General features: G+C 35.6%; 1 protein-coding gene across 1 annotated transcript; it reads right to left on the minus strand.

The window, feature by feature from the left end:
* Window positions 1–33: 33 nt before the first annotated feature.
* LOC124441789 (baculoviral IAP repeat-containing protein 6-like) lies at window positions 34–24,643 on the minus strand. The gene is given in 45 exon segments (XM_046992255.1): window positions 34–508; window positions 635–823; window positions 945–1,022; window positions 1,174–1,335; window positions 1,683–1,909; window positions 2,078–2,334; window positions 2,544–2,745; window positions 3,115–3,292; window positions 3,368–3,530; window positions 3,854–4,088; window positions 4,170–4,419; window positions 4,422–5,796; window positions 6,164–6,352; window positions 6,477–6,677; window positions 6,848–6,979; window positions 7,133–7,263; window positions 7,478–7,605; window positions 8,024–8,227; window positions 8,338–8,526; window positions 8,616–9,307; window positions 9,436–10,681; window positions 10,807–10,993; window positions 11,108–11,299; window positions 11,409–11,725; window positions 13,314–13,543; window positions 13,873–14,591; window positions 14,784–15,041; window positions 15,240–15,533; window positions 16,182–16,611; window positions 16,783–17,034; window positions 17,114–17,233; window positions 17,918–18,532; window positions 18,704–18,879; window positions 18,881–18,933; window positions 19,290–19,544; window positions 19,661–20,474; window positions 20,477–21,123; window positions 21,275–21,497; window positions 21,656–21,751; window positions 22,144–22,267; window positions 22,388–22,482; window positions 22,552–22,848; window positions 23,203–23,352; window positions 23,489–23,676; window positions 24,449–24,643. Coding segments are annotated over 45 exon segments (13,560 nt in total). The 5' UTR covers window positions 24,627–24,643; the 3' UTR covers window positions 34–286.
* Between the last annotated feature and the right edge of the window lie 134 nt (window positions 24,644–24,777).

Genomic DNA, 24,777 nt, shown 5'->3' on the forward strand with positions numbered 1-24,777 from the left:
GGGCACTCGGGTCGATAAACTCATAGGTAGATATTTTCAAACTTAGTTTTCATTTAATGATTGATTTCAAATACTAACATGTTCAACATTTCAATTTAATTATCTGTTAAAGAAGTGGGCTTCTGTGTAAGTCAGTTCCCCTTTAAAATTCCCTTGTTCAACTTCACGTTGCTTTAAAATCATGCGAATTTTCTTTTTCACGGTAGAGAAATGGTTTATCTACCGTCTTGCTTACTGCGGTATAGGATCAAATAGATCACAAGATCATAATGTGCGGTGATTTATATTACTCAGGGTTGACTTCATCGTCTGGTGTAAACAAACAATCTTCAGAAAGTTTTGAAATTTCATCATGTAACTGGGTTGTATATCGTCGTAACGACTCAAGATGATGGTTTATTGAGCGCATAGTTCTTTTTTCTTTGGACCACGTCTCCAATTCTTTAATCCATCTGTTACATTGCTCAAATACTTCATCTTTTTTTATGAAGAAATGTCTTTCAATTACCTATAAAGTTACATTCACTATCGTTAAATACTCCAGTGACTTGTTTTAGTTTTAAGTGATTGAAAATTAATAGGCTCAGTACGAAAATAAAAATGATAATTTTAAAGTCATGATTCAACAACGAACCTGCTTAAAACAAGGACAAGGGTTTTTTAAAGGTTCTAACATCGCCCATTTCACCGTAGCTTGTCTAATGTTTGCGTCATATTCACGCGAGTTTACAGTCCCCGAGAGTGTACCTCGTGATCTCTCATAGCCAGGTTCATTAAAGTAAGGTTCCGGTACCAAAATCAAAGATTGGATAGATACAAGAACCTAGAAAAATAAAAAGAAAGCTCGCGGTGGAAAAAAATGCATAGAAAATACACAACTAATCAATCAAAGTTCTTGATTTTAACGGATTTCATAGTTCCAAACAATTATTTTTAATCCAAACCTGTAAAAAGCTGGAAGTTTGTGAATTCCATTTTTCTTCAGGTCTACCGTGCCACGTATTAAGAATACTAAGACAAACCTACATATAAATGTTATTATCTATAATGTTCTCTTGAATAACATGCACAACTAACTTTATGCTTAAGTAATATATAAAAACGGAATGCAGGAGTTGTGTTAGCTAGAATTCAATTCACATCATCTGCAAGCCATAATGTTCTACAATGTACCTTTCCGTCATTATAAAGATTGGGATTGAATCGAATTCGATGATTTCCAGTCGTTTCAAAACTTATCTGCATCGGACTGGACGGATAATCCGGTGGAAAATAAACATCAAACTCAAAACATCCGTTAGCGTACGGAGTGTCAGCTGGTCCAGTTATCAACACCTATTTGAGAAAAATAAACGGAAAAAGTTTATTAGATGACTTCCAAATTTTGCCCAGTTTCTTTGTTGGAGAAACGTAGATTTTGATAGAAAGGTAGGCTGTTTTACGACATATTGGTAAAAAAATACTTCTTGGATCTCACACTGTTTTAAATTTCTTATCCAAAACACTTGTTTATGTTGTGATACAAAAATATTTAATGAGACATTACAAGGTCTTAAATTGAGAGAAATCAAAGCATTTGAAGTAGTAATAATTTATCACCACTCGCCATTGCCTTCGTTCTAAAGTGAAACTCATCCATTTTGCAAAGTTTAGTGCAGTAAACATTTCCATTCCATAAATACCTTCATAATGTCCAATCTTTCTTCGTCACATCTTACAAACACACTAGAACTGTAAGAGAGAGGCAGTGATGTGGATAAAGAGGCAATCTCTTGAGCCAGTCGTCTCGCACGACCAGCGTTCACACGTTGACCAGAAGAAGTAGCAGATTTTACAGAACTTGAAAAGTGATAGGGAATTGTAAAATTTGCTTTGCCATATGTGCCTTCTGTGACGATTGTGTATGTATCTACAAAAAAATATTCCATTGAATATAAATCCTAGAGATGGTCTTAAACTCGTTTTTTCAAAATACTTGACAAAGTTTCATTAAACAATCTATCGTATATTTGTTTCTAAAATCTTTATCACTAATCTTAATCTGTCTCAAACATAATTTAAAAATAATTAGTCTCACCAAATTGTATTGCCATCATTGTTGATGTATATCTCTCCTCAGTGTTCTGTAATTTCTTTCCAGGTACTTGGCTTTGGGACTCACCCACAACATATGAGCCTTCATTCGTCACATGTTTCCAGCGGTATCTATCAACAGCTTTTTGTACCAACAATGATGTAGCTTGTATATCCGGGATGAGTAAGGATAAACTTTCGTTCTCTACATCCTCAGCTTTGACACTACCAAGTAATGATGCTTCCACTTTTTCAGAATACCTAATCAAAAGTAAACAAACCTTGCTATAAATATATTCTATATCCTTTGCTTTGACTATGAATACATTTAAATATACTTTGCACAATTGTCTTCCTTGTGTAAATAAATGTCCGAAAAAGTATTTTGGAAGTCATAAACATTATATAAAGCAAGGTCCTTCATTAGAAATATACATATTAATAACGTACACATGCGTCATAATAAACACCTTAATCGCGATCCATATGTGTCCACGCACAGTTTCATCTTGGTCAGCAGGCTACAGAGCGATGACGAATCATCACCAGTAGTTTCCTTGGTGATGTTATAGCCCGGATGTAAAACAGGAACGAAATCGGAACAAACAGCGAGAGATCTCACAAGACAGAGAACAGCTCGATATAATGGGACATGTCGAGCCATGTCAAGAACTGAAAATCATACAAAACATTGTCAGGTTAACAAAGTTATAGTTAGTGATTGAACAAGGAAAAAGATGGTTAACCCGAAAGCCTCCCCTTGGATATTACGTCATTTGTATTATCATATGTAAAGTAAGTATACACAGAAAGTATTTTATTTTACAAAAAACTACTACATCCGTGTTTAAAAAGCTCGCTCTCACACAATAATTGAATTGATTGCGAAAAGAAATCACCCCCCTTTAATCAATGACAAGATTTTTGCTAAAATATCTCAAATCAAGAATCAGTGGAATGAAAATGCCTCTCTTTTAATCATTTATGTGAGCGTGCTTTTAGAATACAGGCATTAAACATCACAATTTATACAGAACCTACCTGAATCGTTTCTTAAATACGAAGCCAAAGTTGGAATAAGACACGAGTTCATAAAAATACTTGGAAGAGACGAAATAACATCGGTAATGTTATTGTCTGATGCATCCAATAAAATATCATCAAACGATGCCACATTATCTACATTAACGCCAAGAGGAAAGATAAAACTGGCCAAAACCTTAAAAAATATATAATAAAATTCATGAAAACATTTAATGTGTTGCAGATCTATAAAACATGTTTAAAAACTAACATGAAGTATAGATATGATATGCTCCTCCTCGTTTTTCTGTTTCACCAATGCTTCTTCGATATCCCATCCTGATGACGTAGATCCTGTTCCGAACCCAGTCCCCTTCGCCCAATATTGCTTATTTGAAGTTCTACCACTGGATTGAGCTCGTGTCATATTGTCACTACAAAGTATCATTTCAACTCAACATGTACATAAAGAAGATAAAATAAAGCAATAAAGTAATCTCTTCATATTATGGTGTTGCTGAGGTAACATTAAATTACAAAGGTGATATTGCATTACCGATGTAATTTTTGGTGCAAGAGAAAACGCTATCCTGTGTAAAAATGAGTTGTCAAGCCTGTTTATTTATTAGGTGTACATAAAATGTGTTAATTGATTTCATGGCAGACATCGTCAAATAACAAAAATTTTAAAGATGTGTGGCGAACATTTTGGCCTACAAAAAGTGTTCCCTTTACCTTCCCATCAAATGAAACATACCTGTTATTAAAAGTGTTAAGTGCTTCCATAGTTGCTTCATATTGTCTGTCATTATTTCGCGGTTTGTGATGACTCAGCAATCCCAAACATGTAAGTAAAAAGTGCACAACACCAATATCTAACGCTGTCTGACGAATGGCGATACCAGTTGTTGTCGTAACAAGATGAGATGTCATCAAACATTGCAGTATGGTGAACGGTAAAGTTGGTAAAGCTGTTGGGTTAGCTATAATGGCTAAAAATATGTATATAAATATTTAATATTCATCACTAAATACCAAGAAATGTAGAAGATAATGTGTTACATGGCACATACCTCCATCATTGAAACTATCCACTCCTAATATCAACTTCAACATGTAACAGGCATTTTGTTGATTTGCCAATAATATCTTTGCATACCCAGGTAATCGAAGAAACATAGTAAATCCCATGAGCGAGTGACCTGGAACGAGTGAAGTCGTTACAGTAGGATTATACGTGGGTGTTGCCAAGCGACGAGAATCGGATCGTATGTCAAGCGTAAACCGAGGAGGAAGATGTTTTGCAATTAAAGAAAGGCCACCAAGTTCAGAAAATTTTCAAGCAATGTTGACACAGACTTAGAAGATACATTGTCGTTTGATACATCTTGTGATCTACACTCCATCTTGGATTTAATCTCAAATCTGAGACAAACCGTTCCCATTCCCTGACCGTGTTCAACTAACGTTTGCACAATTTGTGAGATTGTCGTATCTTTGGGCAGTGGTTTACCAGCTAGTGGTCCATCTACACAACAAACAATGTTCTCATTGAAGTTTTTTACCTCTGATGATGATGTAGATGCTTGGTTACACTCACTACCAGGCCCCTTTTCCGTCTTGTCACTATGTTTAGCACGTCTATTTTTGACGTTGATGGCAGAAGAAGCTAGAGAAAAAGTCTCTTGTTGCGAGAGATCAGCATCAAATTCCAATATTTTATCAATTTCGTGAAAACTTTCGGATGATTTTCCTGTTGATTCGGTTGTTCCCGTCGATATAGTCGAGAAAAGTTGCATAGGGTCAACGGTAAATTTATGTAACACTTCATGAACTTTCCTGTTTACACGGACACTGAGAAGCTTGCATGAATTTGATGCACCAAATCTGGGATGCCAAAGAGGAGATTGGGATGCAAGTCCTGATGATGTCTCAAACCTTTGTGATGTCATACTTGAGAGTGTAACTGCCATAGTAACGGAATCTTCATCAAGTAATAATTCTAGAACAAGCCTTCTCAGAAACCCAGACAAAGTTTTCTCCGCGATATCACTATCAACTGTCGCAAGTAATTCGTACAATACACGAGCGAGATTCTGCTGATTCTTAGCATGATTACACACACAAGTCTTGAGGTATCGTACAGAAGTTGTTTGTAGACTTGCAAGCACACGCGCTCTCATTGGTAATGATTCCAGTCCGGAAACACGAGAAGAAACGCTGAAACGACACTCAGTCAAAAAGCTGATGAGTGGCTGCCAAAATGAGCTGCCTTCATCTTTTCCCAACCACGTTTTCAATTTATGATTATTTAAACATAATGTTAAAAATCCCAGCATTTTTTGAAGATTGTCTGAAGACGTCTGCAGCATCGCTTCTTCATCAGTTGTCTTTGACGATACTATTTTGGAACCTTTCAGGAACTTTCTACAAATCCTTGAAACGTTTTCCACAACATTTTGAAGTATCCGTGATTCGAGTAAATCCGTAGCCCCCTGGGAAGAATTTGAAGCCCTTGCCAACGACGTTAGAGCGGATTCATCAGCTTTACAATGTCTTTCGTCAATGAATGGACCAATAAGATTCAACATATGTGCAAAGTAAGGTGTGATCACATGACACAATGAACATATCATGTAGTCTAAGGTTGATTTCAGGACAGGGATGGAGGTTGCCCTTTGTGACCAATCATAGATTTTTCTAAAAACAAAAAAGAAACTAAATAACTAAGAGAAACTAAGAAACAACAACAAAAACAGTCCTTCTCAGGAATATACCAACCTGGACGATCGACATTTACAAACATATATAGTATATTCAGCATAAAAACATGTATATGTATATTTGCGTATATTAATGTACAATAATGTACAATAGTACACTTAATGAGAAGTAATTAATAGTAATAAAGTAATTTACACAATAATTACATGATACTGACAGATTTTAATAACTTTAACAATAAAACTGATACCATTCTTAAAATTGTAATCCATACAACATACAACTTGGAAAACTGTGTTTGTATAAAATAATAAATTTGAAAGAAAATATTTCCGATACATACTCGAATTTTTCTTCTGTGATAACAGCCTGTAGCTTTTCACACAGTTCAGGGTTATCTTTTACAGTCCATACTACAGCCGATATGGTTCTAATCTTTGAGGACATATTGTTTTCTGTCTTCGTCAACAAGGGATGCACGACACTAGATTTCTCCACCAAATCCAAAAGCCATGAACACATTGGCTGCAATCTATAACATCCAAATATACAACATAGCTACATTGTTGAAAGGAAGATGACCTCGTAAAAGATTGAAATATCTAAAATGTATCCTAGCGTTAAATATTTTCGTAATGATCAATAATCAATTATACCTTTCCCATTCTCTTTCATCTTGAATGATTCCTAACTGAAACAACAACTCATTCTCAGATTCAAAGCGATATGAGACGCCTATTGAGCCTGCAAGATCAACTCCACCGTACAGTAAGCGGTTGAGAAGAAGAGAACAAATGTGTGTAGAACTCGTTGCCAATTTGATAAGAATGTACTCCACACATGATTTATTACTTGAGCTTTAAATATAACAAAAATAATCATTAAACATAACCTAATACATGTATAAATATTACCTTGAGTTTAAACATCATCTTTGCCGATATTTCATTTAACCATTGTAAACATGAGTTGAAAAATAAGTTAAATATCAACAATATTAATTACATCTAGTGAAGGTATGACGTACCTTGGAAAACTCCAAAGTATTTTTAAAAGAACATCAAGTATACCATCGATGTTTGAAAGTATATCCAAAGCAGATGATGATAAACTGTGAGAGCGTCGGAGACAATAATCAAGAACACGTGACCAACTAAAACTGTAAATAAAACCATCACGTAAGAAGAGCGATATAGTTTTTCATAAACCATCTTTCCTTTCTTGCACAAAAATATTTAACTTTCAAAATGAATAAATTATTAAGAGAGGATCGCATTTTGTAATTTAATTTCTTTTTTAACAAAATACAGACCTTGCATTCTGACTATGCAGCAAAGCTTGCACGGCAGATTTTGGACCATAGAAACTCGATCCCAGGACCTCAATCCGATTCAAACCCAATGTGTCGGAGTCACGTGGTCGATGAAGCCTCAGTCTTACAATCTAAAGATTTAAATACAGTTTTGAATGATGTATTTGCCACAGTAATTGACAACTCTAATTTATACAGATTCCATTAAAAGTCATTGATTTTGGAGCAGTTCAAAGGGTAAAAGCAAGACAAGTATATTTTTTAAAGATACTTCTGTCAAATTCATAGAAAATGTGTATCTTTAATGGATTTTTTAACAACCAATCAACGATTGAACACACGTACCGATGCCAATTGTGGCGTACTCAAATGCAGGCGAATATTGCTGAGACCAGCCGTAAGCAATGGAGGACTAATCTTTGTAACAGAACCAGTTTCGTCACATAATTCGAGGACAACGTAACTTGTCGAGTCTACAAAAAAATGTCGCAAGATTGTTAAATATAAATAGTGCTGACACTGAACTACATTGTTTTTAACAAAACGCTAAATCCAATATCAGAGGTATATATTATACAAAACTTCTGCCTAAAGAGTTTGTGCTAATGCAGAAAGAAGTTCGTAAAATGTTCAAAAATTATAAAAAGATGATTGTTCCTGTTGAAAGAGACAGTGTAAAATTAAATAACATGTACGAGAAATGGTCCCACAATATAACTGCCATCATTTAGGTGACCTTGACTTCATAATTTAATACCTTTTACCTAGGTCTATTTACTTTCAACTAAAGTGAATAAAAGATAAAAGTTATAAACATTACATGGTGTGAATTAGAAATTCCTTTACATGAAAGCTATTTGAACAGACATTGTTGTTAATAAATTATCTTACTTGACAAAGACGCTGTATGAGGTTGTATGATTACTTCGTGAACGATAACAGCATTAGGAAGAGTTATATACAATGAACACCAAGTATCTTTCTGAGTAAAATGATGTATCCAAGAAGCACTGCGGGCTCTACGAGTAGGAAGATTTATGGAGATAAGATTGTCGGCAAAACTTGATGGACCTTGAGAAGGACAGGAGATAGTGCCTGAAAAAGCATCAAATTGCAGTTTGCACAGAGCACAGGATACAATGGATCAATTTGTAGAAATAATTATTCCAATATATATGATAAAAACTATAAGCACTTAAACATACCATAAGGAGCAAAGTTCACTATGTTCTTATCAGATTTCCATGCTGCAGCAAGAAGATGTTTATCACCTTCGTTTTTCGAGCGAACTTTAACACCCAGCTCATGGATAACACTCGATACCAGTCCCCGGACAGGATGCAAGGCGCGCGCTGTCGAATGTGATAGTTTACTAGAGATTATTTGTACTCCGCCTGGAAGAGAAAACATGAAAAAAATTGAAGTAAAGACGATTGATAATGTTGAAAATCAACTCAACATATCACCACCCAACACAACTTACCATTTTGCACAAATATTTCAAAATTTTTATCAACGTCCAATAACTTCAACAAGATCCACTGCAGTAATTCGGAAAGATGAAAACACGAATCTTCAACATCGAGGCCATCATTGGCCGCCATAAAGCTCAGCAGACGTTTTATAATGTCATCTTTATGAATAGAATGTTTGTATATCAAACAAAAAACTTTCATAACACCATCTTCAATAGATTTTGGTTTATCAAGACTATCAATGTTGGAAAAATCCCATGACATGATATTCACACCAATATCCAACAATTCAAACGATTGCCCACTGCACAAATTCAAGCATTGCAGAAGTTTCTGCATAACAAGTTTGTCAGATGTTACACCATCTGAAACAGATGTGTGCATTCCAAGCAACTTCGTCAACACAGTGAGGGAAAGAACTAGAAAATTTGGTCGTGATAATCCCACAGAACTGTCCTGCGATGCGTTGACGCCTGGAAACAAAGATGAAATCTTTTTCTTCGATGGATTGGACACCGTACATACATGGTTTGAAGATGTTAGATACTCAAGGACTATGGCGAGCACAGATTCTACAATTTTCGTAACATTATCAGTTTGGGTGACGGGTGATTCATTTGGAAGTTTTTGCATAAGAAAATCTAAGAAGTTTGAGCACACATCAAGAGGATATTTTCTCCCATGTCGTTGTTCCAAATCACTACCAAGAAAAGAAACAGAATGCTCATTAAATAACAGACAGTTTGTGAAAAACTACTGCAAAATTTGAGGTGCAAAAATATGTGTTGAAAAAAATAGTAGAAAATATAACAAATGTTCCATCTTTACCTCATCATGTGCATCAATGTATCCAGAAGAAATTGCTGGAATTGTTGTCTCATATCACCATCTGAACTCTGAGCGTAAAGTTCCTTGAGAAGAAATTTAAAGTTTTTTACCAATGATGGTCCATAAAACTCGTCGTCACCTGAGGCAAGAACTTTACCGAGCATGCGTGACAAACACAAGTTCGTAATGAGGTTTGTGGCGGTAAAATGATCAAATTGTACATCAATGCTGACATTCAGGTATTGAGTTTGCCTTAGTAACATCCTTAACCAACTGATGGTAAGATTCCAATATCGGACATTTTGCCCTTCTACGATATTTAGTTCTTCAAGGGATGCTTCCATAGCTTGACGGGTAACAAGGAAACATGGATTGTTTCGGAAGTTTAACAACAGACAGAGCTCTAAAACTGATTCAATGTTGTATTGACGTCCTTTAAAAGCTTCAAAAATGAGTTTTGAAATGCATTCGGAAATAAAGTAACAAGTTTTCATGTTACAATCATCGTCTCCTGTATTATCCAAGATTCCGCCATGGGAGTTTTCAACATCGGAGGTTTTCACACTATGATGGATCAAACTTTCTTCATCAGCAGCAGGTGATTCTACTTGAGTATCAACACTAGAACTTTCATCCACGATATCATGGTTTATTGAGCTAGGACCGTCAGAACTTTGATTTTCAAATCCTGAAGCATTAGATGTATCAATAGTAGACTTATGTTCGTTCGTACTTTTGACAGTTGTTTGCACTCCTGAAATTTCGACTCTGTATTTTAGATCCATACCATTCAAGAATCTCCGTCGACTTATTGTGGCAAGATGACGAAGCTCCTCTTCAGCTTTTTTCTCAAGTCCAATCTCGAGCCGGCAATCCTCGGCTAAAGATATTTCAGAATTGGTTACACCAGGTACATAAGATGAACCAGAAGCGACTAGCACAATTGATTCTTTCGCTTCCTGATTTTTTGAGGATGACTTTGTTTTAAGAAAGTTTGTTTCTACACTCTCTTGTTCCTTAACAGCTTCGAATGTTTCCCCACAAGAGGAGACGTCGCCAAATAAATCACTAAACATTCCCAACTCTACAAATGCTTCATCACCCGGTTCGTCCGTTTCTGGAATGTCTTCGTTAACCGCATCAACAGGTGACGTCACTGAATCGAGAGTTTCCGACTTTTCGGGAGATTTGTCATCAGATTTTAGCAAAGGCAAATCAGAAATGGGCAATCTTAATTGTATAGTACCTAGGAGATGGAATGGTTAGATTTGTCTCTCGTTTATATTTGAGTCCCATGAATATAAAATACATCAAACTTAACAGAAACATATAAATGATGTAAAACGATATTATAAAGCGACAACAACTTACTATTTACTAGATCTTGCAGTAAAGTTGTACAAGTATGTTTTATCCACTGATCTGGTGAACTCCAACTGTTTGAGGGGACTCCATAGGATAGCACAGACATTTTCAGTAATTTTTGCAATTGGCTCCTGCTTGCTAACTCGTCCAAGCTAATCTTAGGTTGACTGACAGAAGCAAGACAACCCAAAACCTAAAATGTACATGCTTTCATTTAATGTCTACAATGGTTTTTTTTATATAAAACCGTCTTGAGCATTAAAGACTACTAACAGCAATTAGATTTTGAATCCTACTTCTTACTTACCTTTGCAATAAGAACAAAGAAATCAACACTACAAGTGCCTTGGGGGGAGAGTAAAACAGCCAGCAGACCTTTCATTACTTGCAAACACAAATCTCGACACAGTCTTGGTGTTGGAGTCGAATGTGAAACGTCAGTCATTGTTCCAAGGTTATTTGCCATCATTTTCTTAAACTTTATCAAATCTCGGAGTGGCTATCAATAAAAAAGTTAACAAGGCTATAATTTCCACATACTCAACTCGAAACAATATTCTATACTAGATAAACCATCCCTCCTCCTAACAACAATGCCAAAAACCTACTTTTTTTGCTTTCTGCCTTAATTGTTTATTTAAATGCATCATATGATAGGGTGATGGAGGACACTGACTTGCTCCGTGACCATCGTACATGAACGATTTTTGTACTTGATGTAGTGCGTTAAGACGTCGTTGACGGCTCGCAATCTGTTTTTTGAGTTTTCGTAGTTCTTTCTTGGTACCTTTTACACCTTTACCGTTATCTTTTAGAGAATCTCTAAGTTCATCGTTTACATTACGTGGTACGATAAAATCCCAACGTCTATTGTTTCTTCTCTCTTTCACAGCGTTTTCTTTGGCCACTACTTCTTGTTGGTTGTCTGCATGGTCACAAAGTACACAATGGTGTATGGTCAGAAAGTACAAAATGGTGTATGGTCAGAAAGTACACAATGGTGCATAGTCAGAAAGTACACAATGGTGTATGGTCAGAAAGTACACAATGGTGTATGGTCAGAAAGTACACAATGGTGTATGGTCAGAAAGTACACAATGGTGCATGGTCAGAAAGTACACAATGGTGTATGGTCAGAAAGTACACAATGGTGCATGGTCAGAAAGTACACAATGGCGTATGGTCAGAAAGTACACAATGGTGTATGGTCAGAAAGTACACAATGGTGTATGGTCAGAAAGTACACAATGGTGTATGGTCAGAAAGTACACAATGGTGTATGGTCAGAAAGTACACAATGGTGTATGGTCAGAAAGTACACAATGGTGTATGGTCAGAAAGTACACAATGGTGTATGGTCACAAAGTACACAATGGTGTATGGTCACAAAGTACACAATGGTGTATGGTCAGAAAGTACACAATGGTGTATGGTCAGAAAGTACACAATGGTGTATGGTCAGAAAGTACACAATGGTGTATGGTCAGAAAGTACACAATGGTGTATGGTCAGAAAGTACACAATGGTGTATGGTCAGAAAGTACACAATGGTGCATGATCACAAAGTACACAATGGTGTATGGTCAGAAATACACAATGGTGTATGGTCAGAAAGTACACAATGGCGCATGGTCAGAAAGTACACAATGGTGTATGGTCAGAAAGTACACAATGGTGTATGGTCAGAAAGTACACAATGGTGTATGATCAGAAAGTACACAATGGTGTATGGTCAGAAAGTACACAATGGTGTATGGTCACAAAGTACACAATGGTGCATGGTCAGAAAGTACACAATGGTGTATGGTCAGAAAGTACACAATGGTGTATGATCACAAAGTACACAATGGTGTATGGTCAGAAAGTACACAATGGTGTATGGTCAGAAAGTACACAATGGCATGGTCAGAAAGTACACAATGGTGTATGGTCAGAAAGTACACAATGGTGCATGGTCAGAAAGTACACAATGGTGCATGGTCAGAAAGTACACAATGGCGCATGGTCAGAAAGTACACAATGGCGCATGGTCAGAAAGTACACAATGGCGCATGGTCAGAAAGTACACAATGGTGTATGGTCAGAAAGTACACAATGGTGTATGGTCAGAAAGTACACAATGGTGTATGGTCAGAAAGTACACAATGGTGTATGGTCAGAAAGTACACAATGGCACATGGTCAGAAAGTACACAATGGTGCATGGTCACAAAGTACACAATGGTGTATGGTCAGAAAGTACACAATGGTGCATGATCACAAAGAAAACAGTGGGGACAATTATTTAACTTTGCATATATATGGCAACTATTACTGTATAAAAAGATGTATATGCAACTGAATGTTAAAACTCGACAAGTTTAGTGTGGGTGCACAGGATTTATACTATGGTACAACATTTACGTCATTGCTACAATTTACATTGAGACACGTAGTTCTGGGATTAATATTTGTCTTTAAAGAATGTATTGCGCTTGCAGGAAAGTATTCATCTCAAATAAACAATAATCTTACCTAAAGATTTCATAACAGTATCGTGGGTTCTTTCCATGAAGTTATCCAACATATTGGAGACATACAAGATCACCCATTCCAATAAGCGAGAATCAAGTTGATCAACTTTTTCATTGTGGGAAGCATTAAATATAGGTGATAACAATTTCTTCAGTAAGCTCAAGGCACTTGATATGACAGGATGAACAATGGGAGACAATTGACTCATTGATGTTAAAAGTAAAAACAATCTAAAAACAATTACAAAAACCAAACATTGTGACTGATAAAATCAGATTTGAGTTCCTTGGGAGGGAGGGAGGGGGGGGGCATGACAACATTTGTTAGTTGAAGTTCTTCAATTGTTGGTTCATGACAACATTTGTTAGTTGAAGTTCTTCAAATCGTTGTAGTTCTTCAATAGGTGGGTAATGTAATAAGAGATGCAAGACTTAGTTTGTAAAAAATACGTACATAGTGAAGAGGAAGTAAATAAATGATAGTACTCAACAATATACAAAACACAGCTAACATATAAATTCCTGTCGTAAAATTACACATAAATGAAGCCATCACCTACCTCTCTTGGGAGAACATCAACTTTTGTTCCTGACAAAAAAATGTTTCCATTACCCATGCCAGAAATTCCCCCCACCATTTCTTCTCTCCACAGGTACGAAGTATAACTGCTCCCACTCTTGCACGCGATGAAGAACTTCCTTTAACACAGAAGGTCGTAAACAGAGACTTACATGTCACCAGCGTTAAATCATGCGTCCATTTTATCGTAGCGCCGTCAATTGGTACTTCCACGCCAAATAAGGAAACTAATACATGAACTAACGAATCAGAGATTACTTTGAGTTTGCCGTATGATGCAAATGATAAAATGGTATCCATGCTTTCCTGTATATTCTTTTTATTTAATTGGCAAGAACCAACACGCCAACTGGTCATGCGCAGTAGACTACGATTTAGAAAATTTAGACGTAGTTTTAAGTTCATACATGTCTGGTATGCCTGATTTACAATAGCTACGTCACTTCTTGACCCGCTTTCCCAGGACGAGAAAACTCCAGGTTCAACTGAGTTCAGTAATGATTCCAATCTTGAACACGCAATTCCATACTCGCAAAATAAATCGTCGTACATCTGGTTCATGTACATTTCTCTAGTAGCAGCATCGCCAAGCTCCGCTGTAACTTCGTTAGTGCCCGTCTTAGACAATATTGGATAGCCAAAATATTCGCCGAGGACAATCTTTGTTCGTAAAGTACCATGACGAGCAAATATCGAAATCTGATGAAAGAAATAATAACAGTCAGTGCTCCCAATTGTCACAGTCAGTTATAACCCCCCCTGCCGTCGATTCAAATTCAATTGCAGTCTTTTCACATAACATTTCATGAAATGATACTTTAGTTATTGGATAAACATTTTAATCTTTTATAATATACCACCATTAAAAAAGAGTCATTAATGTAAACTAACCTTGAGATATCTGCAGACGAGTGGAGGTAAAACGTCAGTTAATAGCAAAGGTTTGTTTCCAATGTCTGTAGAAATAGTGACGCGACTTAAGTCTTTCTCTTCGTTATCTACCCACACATCAATGACAACGGAGGACAAATCAGGACAATTAGGGATAAAGATATCCGTTAGTCGCACAATCTGTCCGAAATCCAAGACAACGAAATGTCTGGCACCGATTTGCATCTTTTCAACAGTCATCACCTTGGGAACTGGTAACTAAATCATTAATAAAATTTGATTAGGTATGTGGTCATTCATTTACGTAGTCTGTCCTATTACAAAAGGAGAGAAGGCACAAAGTGATTTTTTTAATCATTTCTAATCATCAAAAGTAATAAAACTACCATTTAATAAAAGTTCTGGACTAACTAGATGATTCTTCAATAAAACATTTACCAAAATATTATATCTTACCTGAAAGACAGAGCGAGATTGTGAAGCTGCCCTATTGCCACCATTTACAATCCTGTTGATGGTTTTCGGGCCTACAGTTTCAATCGTGGATGACTTCATGGAACCACCAAAAGACGTCGGAATTTTGTAATAAGTAGGAGTACTTTCCTGACCCCAGACATCGTCTACCATTGCTTGTTTCTGCGGAGTATTCATTGATGAAAACAACATTCCTCCTAGTTCTTGTAGTTCTTGTGATTGCTCCTCCAACTGTTGCTTTTGTTTCTGCAGTTTGTTAAGAATCTTCTCTTGAGCCTATGAAGAGATAAGTAATTATAATCAATATATTGATCGTCTTCCGCAGAAAGAATGAAAATGGAAGCGAAAATTACTAGTGTTTTCTCCATAATTACTTCAAAATGGTCAACAGGGATTCAAGGATAGTGCAGAGTTTCAAAAAATAAAATAAAGCATTTGACTCGTAATTTGAATCAATCATAAAATGTTTCACACAATTCTTTCATTCTCTATCAACTCCATTAAATTTTGATTCGTTGCATTATGAGACCATTAAAATCCACTGACTTCATGGCAAATAAAAACATTTTTTATAAAACCTACAACTACAAGCTACAACCTAAATAAGCGATTTTTTTTGTTCACGTACTGATGTCTATAGTTGTTGTATTGGATAATTTGCTTTTACGCATGATTGAGTCACGTGAAGCTTGTGGTGAGTGTTGCACTGTGTGCACTACTCTGGCTTAAAAAAATAAAAACTGCAACTTGGTTAAAAAATAATACGAAAGTTGTCACTTCTATAAATTAAGTTCTATGAACAATAAAGTTCATGTCAATAATTTATAGTACGACATAAAGAGATTTTCTCCGGCCAAATCTGTAGTCTTCCAATGTAGATAACATTCACCTCATCACAATAAGATCTATATATTTTAATATTACCTGAAGTTGTTTATAATGATCTTGAAATGATGACATTGCTATCACAGGATGAACCGATGTAGATGGACAATACAAGGATCCAGCACCATTTCCCCCTCCTTCAGACAAAATCTCTCCTCCTCCTTGATGGTTTTCAACCTTACAGCCATCACTCATGGACGAACATATAAACTCTAGTGGTTCTACCTCGAGTATGCCATACATGGAAGATAAAAGATATTCCATCTTATATAAAGTACTACTTTCGGCGGAGCTGTTTTTTGCCATGATGTAATCAATGATGTCAACATCACCCGAATTTTGAGAATGCCTTCCGGCGTTTTTGGGTGCGACTAGATCGTCAGAAGCTTTACACGTGGCAAACAAGCCCATGGTTTCCATGGAGATATCAAACATCGTCGGATCCAAAGGTGTACCATACAGTCCAAAACTTGAACGGAAAAAAAACAAAATTTATTTTTGAAAAACGGAATTTAGGTCCTTTTAAGTTCTTTTTTATTGTCGAGTTTAAATACAACGACGTTGGAACTACCAATATGATGAAAACGACGTCAATTTGAATAGCTTCATGAGCATGTAATCATTAACACACGTCACTTACTTAGCTCGTAATATTCGATCATGATAGGTCAATTTATTGTCCAATTGTTGGCCAATATTGTCAAGAAGTTTAATGCATGAATTTCCAACAGTTTCAACATCGTCCGAGGTTAACAATCCAGTGAGTAACATGAAGTACCAATTGATACCTCCGCTTGACTGAGAGCTGACCGTCAGTGGTAGCAAACTCAAGAAAGACTGAAGTATTGAGAGTCTCACGTCGAAATACTTATCTTCCGAAGTTTTCAGCTGGCTAAGAAAACAAATACAAAAGTAATGCTTTTTCACGAGATGATGTGATGAAAAATATAAATAGCTGAAACTACAATTACCTGATACACAATAGAAGTAGGCGAGAAAATTTGTGCGCAACAGTTCGCGATGATGAAAGCAGACAAGATTTTATTAACATTGACAATCTTTCTACGACTTGAAGAGACAAAGATTCCTCACTGAAACAGGAAAAACTCTTCTTTTCACAATATTTTATATTTATATGATAAATAATTAATTTAGAAATCTGTTAAATTCCAATAAGTGAAAACTGAAAATTGCATACATGACCAAATAAACAGGCTGACCAATGAGAAAATGTATACATGACTACATAAACAGGCTGACCACTGAGAAAATGTATATATGACTACATAAACAGACTGACCAATGAGAAAATGTATACATGACTAAATAAACATGTTGACCAATGAGAAAATGTATACATGACTAAATAAACAGGCTGACCAATGAGAAAATGTATACATGACTACATAAACAGGCTGACCAATGAGAAAATGTATACATGACTACATAAACAGGCTGACCAATGAGAAAATGTATACATGACTACATAAACAGGCTGACCAATGAGAAAATGTATACATGACTACATAAACAGGCTGACCAATGAGAAAATGTATACATGACTACATAAACAGGCTGACCAATGAGAAAATGTATACATGACTACATAAACAGACTGACCAATGAGAAAATGTATACATGACTAAATAAACATGTTGACCAATGAGGAAATAGCTACGTAAGTCAGACACCAAGACAATATTCATAACTTAAACAACACCTGAATTTGAAGTAAGATCAAAATTTAGTCTGTTTTACAAATGGACAACACAAACCTAACATCTTGATGTATAGATACTCCAGCGATCCAACACAACAACTCTAGCGCAAACCATTGACAATTGTAATTATCTTTATCGCTCAATTCACTGTTTGTATCGTTGCAGACGATATCAATCAATCGATTAGAAAAGCCAGGATTTTTAAATAAAGTTGTGTAAGTTTCGACGTTGAACTTAGAATTCATTGAGCGAACAGTAATGGATATCTCTTCAAGATCACTAAAACCATTTCTACCATTGGAACTTTCATCTCCCTTTACTAAACTTTTCCCCTGATTTTTAAACACCACATGAAGGATACGGACTTTGCTTTTTAGCAAAGTTTCACTTGTCAATACAATATGACCTTTATCACCATGATGAAAAAAATTACCAAACACGTCAACAGGACCACATAAGATTTCATCGTTACCATTCTGTACGCGCGTCGAAGTAAAAGGTTGCGCAATTTTTGGACGTAAAGATGAACCACGTGGTTTACTTAACATTACTTGGAGGTGGCTCTTCGATGAATTTGAAGATTTATTTATAGTAAAAACAATGTCAACATGACCAACGTAGGAAGGACGTGGTAAAGTAAGTTTAAACAATTGATCACCAACAACCAAACTGAAATAAAAGTGTTTTCACTTATAACGGACAGATAAACATTTATGTTAATAAAGAAAACAACAACAACGTCAAACTAATGGAGGATAAATGGGGGGAAAGTTGGGGGTAGTTGGGAATAGTATGAACACGTAACAGGACTTGTTAAAATATCAAGTATTAAATTCTAACCCTTTTTTTTGCAATCTCCACGTTCGAGTGTGACAACTTGCATCGCCTTGAGAATTTTGAAGCAGGTGTTGCGGGTGACGTCTCTGTTGCTGTTGTTGCTGAATTTCACTCCAAAATATTGGTGCAAGAGCCGAGTAGCGTGGAACGAGATTTTCAAATGACGTCATTTCTACTAAGGGTTTTTAATGTCGTCACGGACAAATCATCCAACAGAAGACCATGACTCGTTTCTACATGAAGTAGCACAGTAATTAATTTACAAAGAAAAGTGGTGGCAAAATGAACAAAACCCAATATAAGATTGAACAAATATTCAATTATAAGGTCGCCAGGTACAGCATGTCTTTTGGCTCTTGTTAAATACCAATCATTTTAAAGACATAACCAAAAACAACGAAACAAACTAACAACTCTGAATGAGTATTACAAGATTACAAACAAGGATTGTGTTATGTTTTAAAAGCATGTTCAAATCAAGAATAATTTGTACACAAGTACCACAGTAATTACAAAATAATAATAAGCAAGATTAGACGCTTCCAAGAATTTTTCCTTTTCTGATAAATTTATTTTCCAAAACGCTCACCTTGTTTTTCGACACGAGATGGATTTCCCTCTGATGATATATTTTGGTAACCATTGCAATCACGTTTATTAAGCATTTGAAGAAAACGCAATTTTCCATCATTTGTTGTTACACAAAAGGAGTCAAGACCAGGGCAAAAGATGGCTTGATCAATATTAGATATGAGAGTGTCACTATCTTTAACTGATGAATATTCACTTACAATTTCTAACGTAAGACCATTAAAGACAACCAGACAACCGTTGGCTGAAATACCTAAAAAACATTCACTTATGTAAATATTATTTGTAAAAGCCTAAAATCATCTTTCAGCATTAAATTGATTTCAAAACGTGCAATTTTTGTTTAAAAAAACTTAAAATTTCAAATACCTGCAAGATAAATATTGCTTGGACTATTTAGTTCCGTTGAGTTCGATTGAAAGATATCCTCATCATCTTCAGGTAGTAAAAATACATCACGTACACTTTCTGCTGCATTTCTTGTCACCAGTGATTTGCAAGGTTTTTCCTCGAGTAACGTTCGCCCTTTTTCCGTCCTTGTTTTGTACAATAATAAAACGACGGAATAATGTCGCTCCTTTAAAACGCATTTGGTAATGGAGGTGGTTTCTTTTTTCGATAATTCACAATTAACATTTTCCTTACTAGAACTGTTTATACTCAATGATCTACCACTGTAATTAAAACTTCGTGACGTAGAAGTTCCTTCCACTGACGTATTACCATTTGACGTAGCAGTTCCTTCCACTGACGTATTACCATTTGACGTAGCAGTTCCTTCCACTGACGTATTACCACTTGACGTAGCAGCTCCTTCCACTGACGTATTACCATTTGACGTAGCAGTTCCTTCCACTGACGTATTACCATTTGACGTAGCATTTCCTTCCACTGACGTATTACCATTTGACGTAGCAGCTCCTTCCACTGACACATTACCATTTGACGTAGCAGTTCCTTCCACTGACGTATTACCATTTGACGTAGCAGTTCCTTCCACTGACGTATTACCATTTGACGTAGCAGTTCCTTCCACTGACACATTACCATTTGACGTAGCAGTTCCTTCCACTGACGTATTACCATTTGACGTAGCAGTTCCTTCCACTGACGTATTACCATTTGACGTAGTAATACTTTTAAAATTCAAATCACGAAACTTAATGCTATGAGGAGTATCAGGTTATTTCTAGATATTTTAGCGTCCACTTCGTTAAAATCACTAAAATCAATTGTTTCACCATTTATCAGTGGTGTATCTTCAGAAACACTAAAGAAATCTTTCAATCTTTTACGCATTACGAACAAAACATATCCCCCATCGTGGTAAGGTATTACCTGAGATACTTCAATGTCCCCATATTCTGATAAATTAACATTTAAGCATTGCACAACTTTCGCGTCTTTCGTAATTAAGCTTTCGTCAGTTTTTTCCACATCCGTTTTCAAAAAACCATCCTTCAAAGAGCTATTCATGCTCGGTAACACATTCGGCACAGCAAATAATGGATCGTAATATTCATCCTCGCTTTCAAAGGACAATTGTGTGCTGTATGAAATTGTTTTACTCTGACCTTTATTCTCACCAGATTTTATTGACTTGGATGTACTATATGATCGGTTCTTGTCTATAGGTATGTCACAAACAAGAATGTACGGTACTTGATGTTGTAATGTTATATCGTTTGTCGTATTGACACATGTTATCAACATTGCTTCTGGTAAAATGGTTTGCATCATGGCCCCTTGCTTTTCGTTTTCCCGTTTTTGGTTGTTTTTTAAAATGCCAAGAGCTGTTGTCTGAATTATGATGGTATCTTTTGCATCATCACCTAAAAACATACATAATTCAACACTATTATTCATGTATATTTATATAACTACAACAGTCTAATGTCTTTATCAGGAGTGTTGTGATGTTGAATCTGGAGTCAACTTTGGCAATGATTCAAGATTATATACACCATGTCGCCAAGTACTCACTTTGTTTATTCTTCAAAATACTTTGAATTTCGACATCGCTAGTGCTTCTAGTCTGTTCTGCGGTTGAGCCCAGACTTCCAAACTCCAAATCAGCATCTAAGGCTTCCTTTGTACTCTCTTCAATAGCGTCACCCATGACTACAGTTGTTAGCAAGTCATCAAGTTCACCAATTTCATTGGATAGTATTTTTTTGTCAATATTTAAGCACATTTTTGCGCGAACCTGATGACGCAACAAGAAAAAATATTTCAACCAAACGAAAATAAAAAGATGAAATAAAAATTTTCGTGACAATTTCATCCCGTTCGAGCCTCTAGTTGAACTCACAAAACCAACACGTTTCTCTTTAGAAAAACTTGTCGCCCACTTGCTCTACATACCTGTAACTCATCACGAACATCCCAAACTACGATATGAGCTTGATGAGTAGAAGTCGCTACCAGTCCCACTGAAGTCAAAGTACTCATACAAGATATCTACATAAACAATGATGTACACATGTTGCTATAGAAGGTACTTACGTATACAAAATCTACATAAACAATGATGTACACATGTTGCTATAGAAGGTACTTACGTATACAAAAATGAGCCACAAACGAATGAAATTGTTTAAAATGCAATTTTTCTTGTAAATTGTATTTTCTTGCAATACAATAGAGAAAAATATTTTGAAATGTAACGAATGGAATGACTTGCAATGAAAGACGTAAACAGTATTACATCATGTAAAAATGAAAATCATATGCAGATGTAGAAATAGTTCAATGAAAATAATCTCCAGCAGTCTTTCAAGAATTGACCGAAGAAAATGATAAATTCCCCACAAAAATAATGTCATTTTGTAAAAATTTTATGAAGAAAAAACCTTGGGTTTAGTACTGTCGTGAAATTGAGCAGGCAATGTGGCCAAAGTTGTTGACAGCGGCACATTTTCTGTACATTCGCCACGAACAAACGGACATTTTGGTGAATGGCGTTCATGTTCAGACCTGTCAGAAAAATGAAAAAATGTTGTTTTAACATTCACGAGAGAAATGTAAAATTCATGCAATCATAAAAGCATACGCATAACCAATGGCAAAAAAACATTTCATGATTTTCAAATATACCATGGTTCGTCAGTAGGTTCCCAGCAAACCAGACCAACATTACATGTAAAACAAACAGCTCTATCCACTGAATTTGGATATGTACGACGATCAGCCTGAATATAACATAAAACATGTATAATTGCTACATTTATGATGTAACAAAAGAAAGAATAAAGTTTTACCTGATGATAAAAACCAGCTTGAGCCATTGTGTCAGGAATGGCCCATCTATAATCCATATGTGGCCAATTATTAAATGTCTTTCGTCTGTTTGCCTCACTCCACATCTTTCTCTTATTGGAAACAGCATCATTCTGGTCACTTGACATTTTAGGCATGAGACTTGCAAGTTGAGAAAGTAAAGCGGATGTGCACGACAACTGAGGAGTTTTGGTTGTAGAGTTGTGAAATAATGATATCATAGAGTTAAGCGTTGAGTAAATGAAATCCATTTCAACTGTGATGCTACAGGACGCCCACTGAGAAGAAACAACAATGAAGATTTATGGATAGCATAGGATAACATATGATAAAATGTTAACAATGGATTGCCATGAAAAGTGTAATCTTGTGGTATGACTCAATGTCTTTCGATGACGTAATCATAATGAGGTTGATGAAAAATTTTAAACTTTCAGTGTGATAATTAAGAGCAAGCATAGAATATTATAATAGTTGCAAAAATAGTTGCATAGGAAGAAGCAAAATAAGGAGGTTAGTACACTTAGGGAGAAGCATCGAGTTGAAAAAAATATTTGCTTATTTAAAACCAACTAAAAATATGAAATGAAATACATAATAAAATAAGGTTGTGTGCTACAATATTTCATTACCTTTAAGGACATTTCATCTCCTCTATTAGCTTTGCACATGGCTTTATTGATACTTTGATTCACAATATTATTGAGTCTTTCAAGTTTAGACAAATGTGGTTCATGGAGATCTTTAATACAGGATTGTATCCCAGCCAGTACATGTTCCATCTAAGAAAGGAAAAACTTTAAAATGTCCTCACTCTGTCGGAATACAACTTTATTCTAGATTAGCTCTGAGCCATGTTTTACTTCAAATATCTGTATACATCTCATGTGTAGAATATAAAGTAAGAAATTTACTCACATCTGTGAGAGTCATTTCCAAAACAATTTCCTTGTCTTTAGAATCAACACATTGTGTTTGCAGGGCTGTGCTTAACAGGTAAATTCCGTTCAAATCCTTGCGGAGACCCAAACGAAAGCCATCTGTCAATATGAGGTTTCCTGCAACAGGATTAAACTGGCACAGCAAACCATCTGGAACAGGTTTATCTAAAAAAAAACTTGATTAATTGAGAAAAGAAGATACAAGAGCATTGAGGTTAAGAACTACGATATTAATAATCACCATAATTTTTCAAAATTTAACATGTACAGCTTCATCAACCAAGTTAGTAAAGAGAAAATTTGACTCACAACAAAGAACTACTGCTTAGAGTACTTCTATCAAATATGTAAACAAATCAGAAGCCTGTTCTGGGTAAAAATAAAATAATCCCAAAGGCCTATCATTAAATGTTGAGAAAGTAAAAATGACATTAAATTTATAATCAATAAACAATTAATCTTCGCTTCAGATTGCAATTATTATAAAACTTTGCATGTTTTTTAAGTAAAGACTGAGCAAGAATTTCTTAGTTGTGCAAGAGAGAGCAGGCAATTCTTTTGAAATACCTAAGGCAGGAAGTAATAAGGAATTGTGAGATGACATTACTAACAAACCAGTGGGTTTTACGTCAACATTAAATAAAAATGAGACAGGCACATGTACATAAATGAAGGAATGCTGTCGATAACACAATATAAGCCTTTCCTATATTTAATGTATCTCTGATTTTCATTCTTGAGATTCCTATCTTTACGTAAACAGTAAAGTACTCTTTTACAAATATGAGGTTGGCCTTCACCTGCGAGTTTGATCAAACTATTATTGTACAAACAATAAAAATAAGCTATACTTAATAATTACTTTTTACGAAGAACAACACATACAAAAGCATAACTATGAGTCTAAAGTCTACATGGCCGCTAGATTCAAACTGACCTGAAACAAGATGTTTTTCAATTATGTCGCCCGAATTCACGTCAATTATCTCAACTGAATTCCCTGTACGACTTAATATAATACAGTTTAGGCTTGGACAGTAAGTTAAACAGACGGGCGGCGCTCCTACGTCCATTAAATCACCTTCCTCCCAATGAAGAGAAAATTTGGCCGCCATTTGCAAATCTTAAATTCGTCACCAATCTACATTGCGAACTGCGCGTTGTGAAATCAGGAAAGAATTCTTCATCTTTTTTTCCCAATTACAAGTTTCACAAAAAAAAATCTCATGCTAAGCAGCAAAAGAGAAAATAAATGGTTTGGTGCTA

Source organism: Xenia sp. Carnegie-2017, unplaced genomic scaffold, assembly GCF_021976095.1.
Source record: "Xenia sp. Carnegie-2017 unplaced genomic scaffold, XeniaSp_v1 HiC_scaffold_20, whole genome shotgun sequence".
Lineage (NCBI taxonomy): Eukaryota > Metazoa > Cnidaria > Anthozoa > Malacalcyonacea > Xeniidae > Xenia > Xenia sp. Carnegie-2017.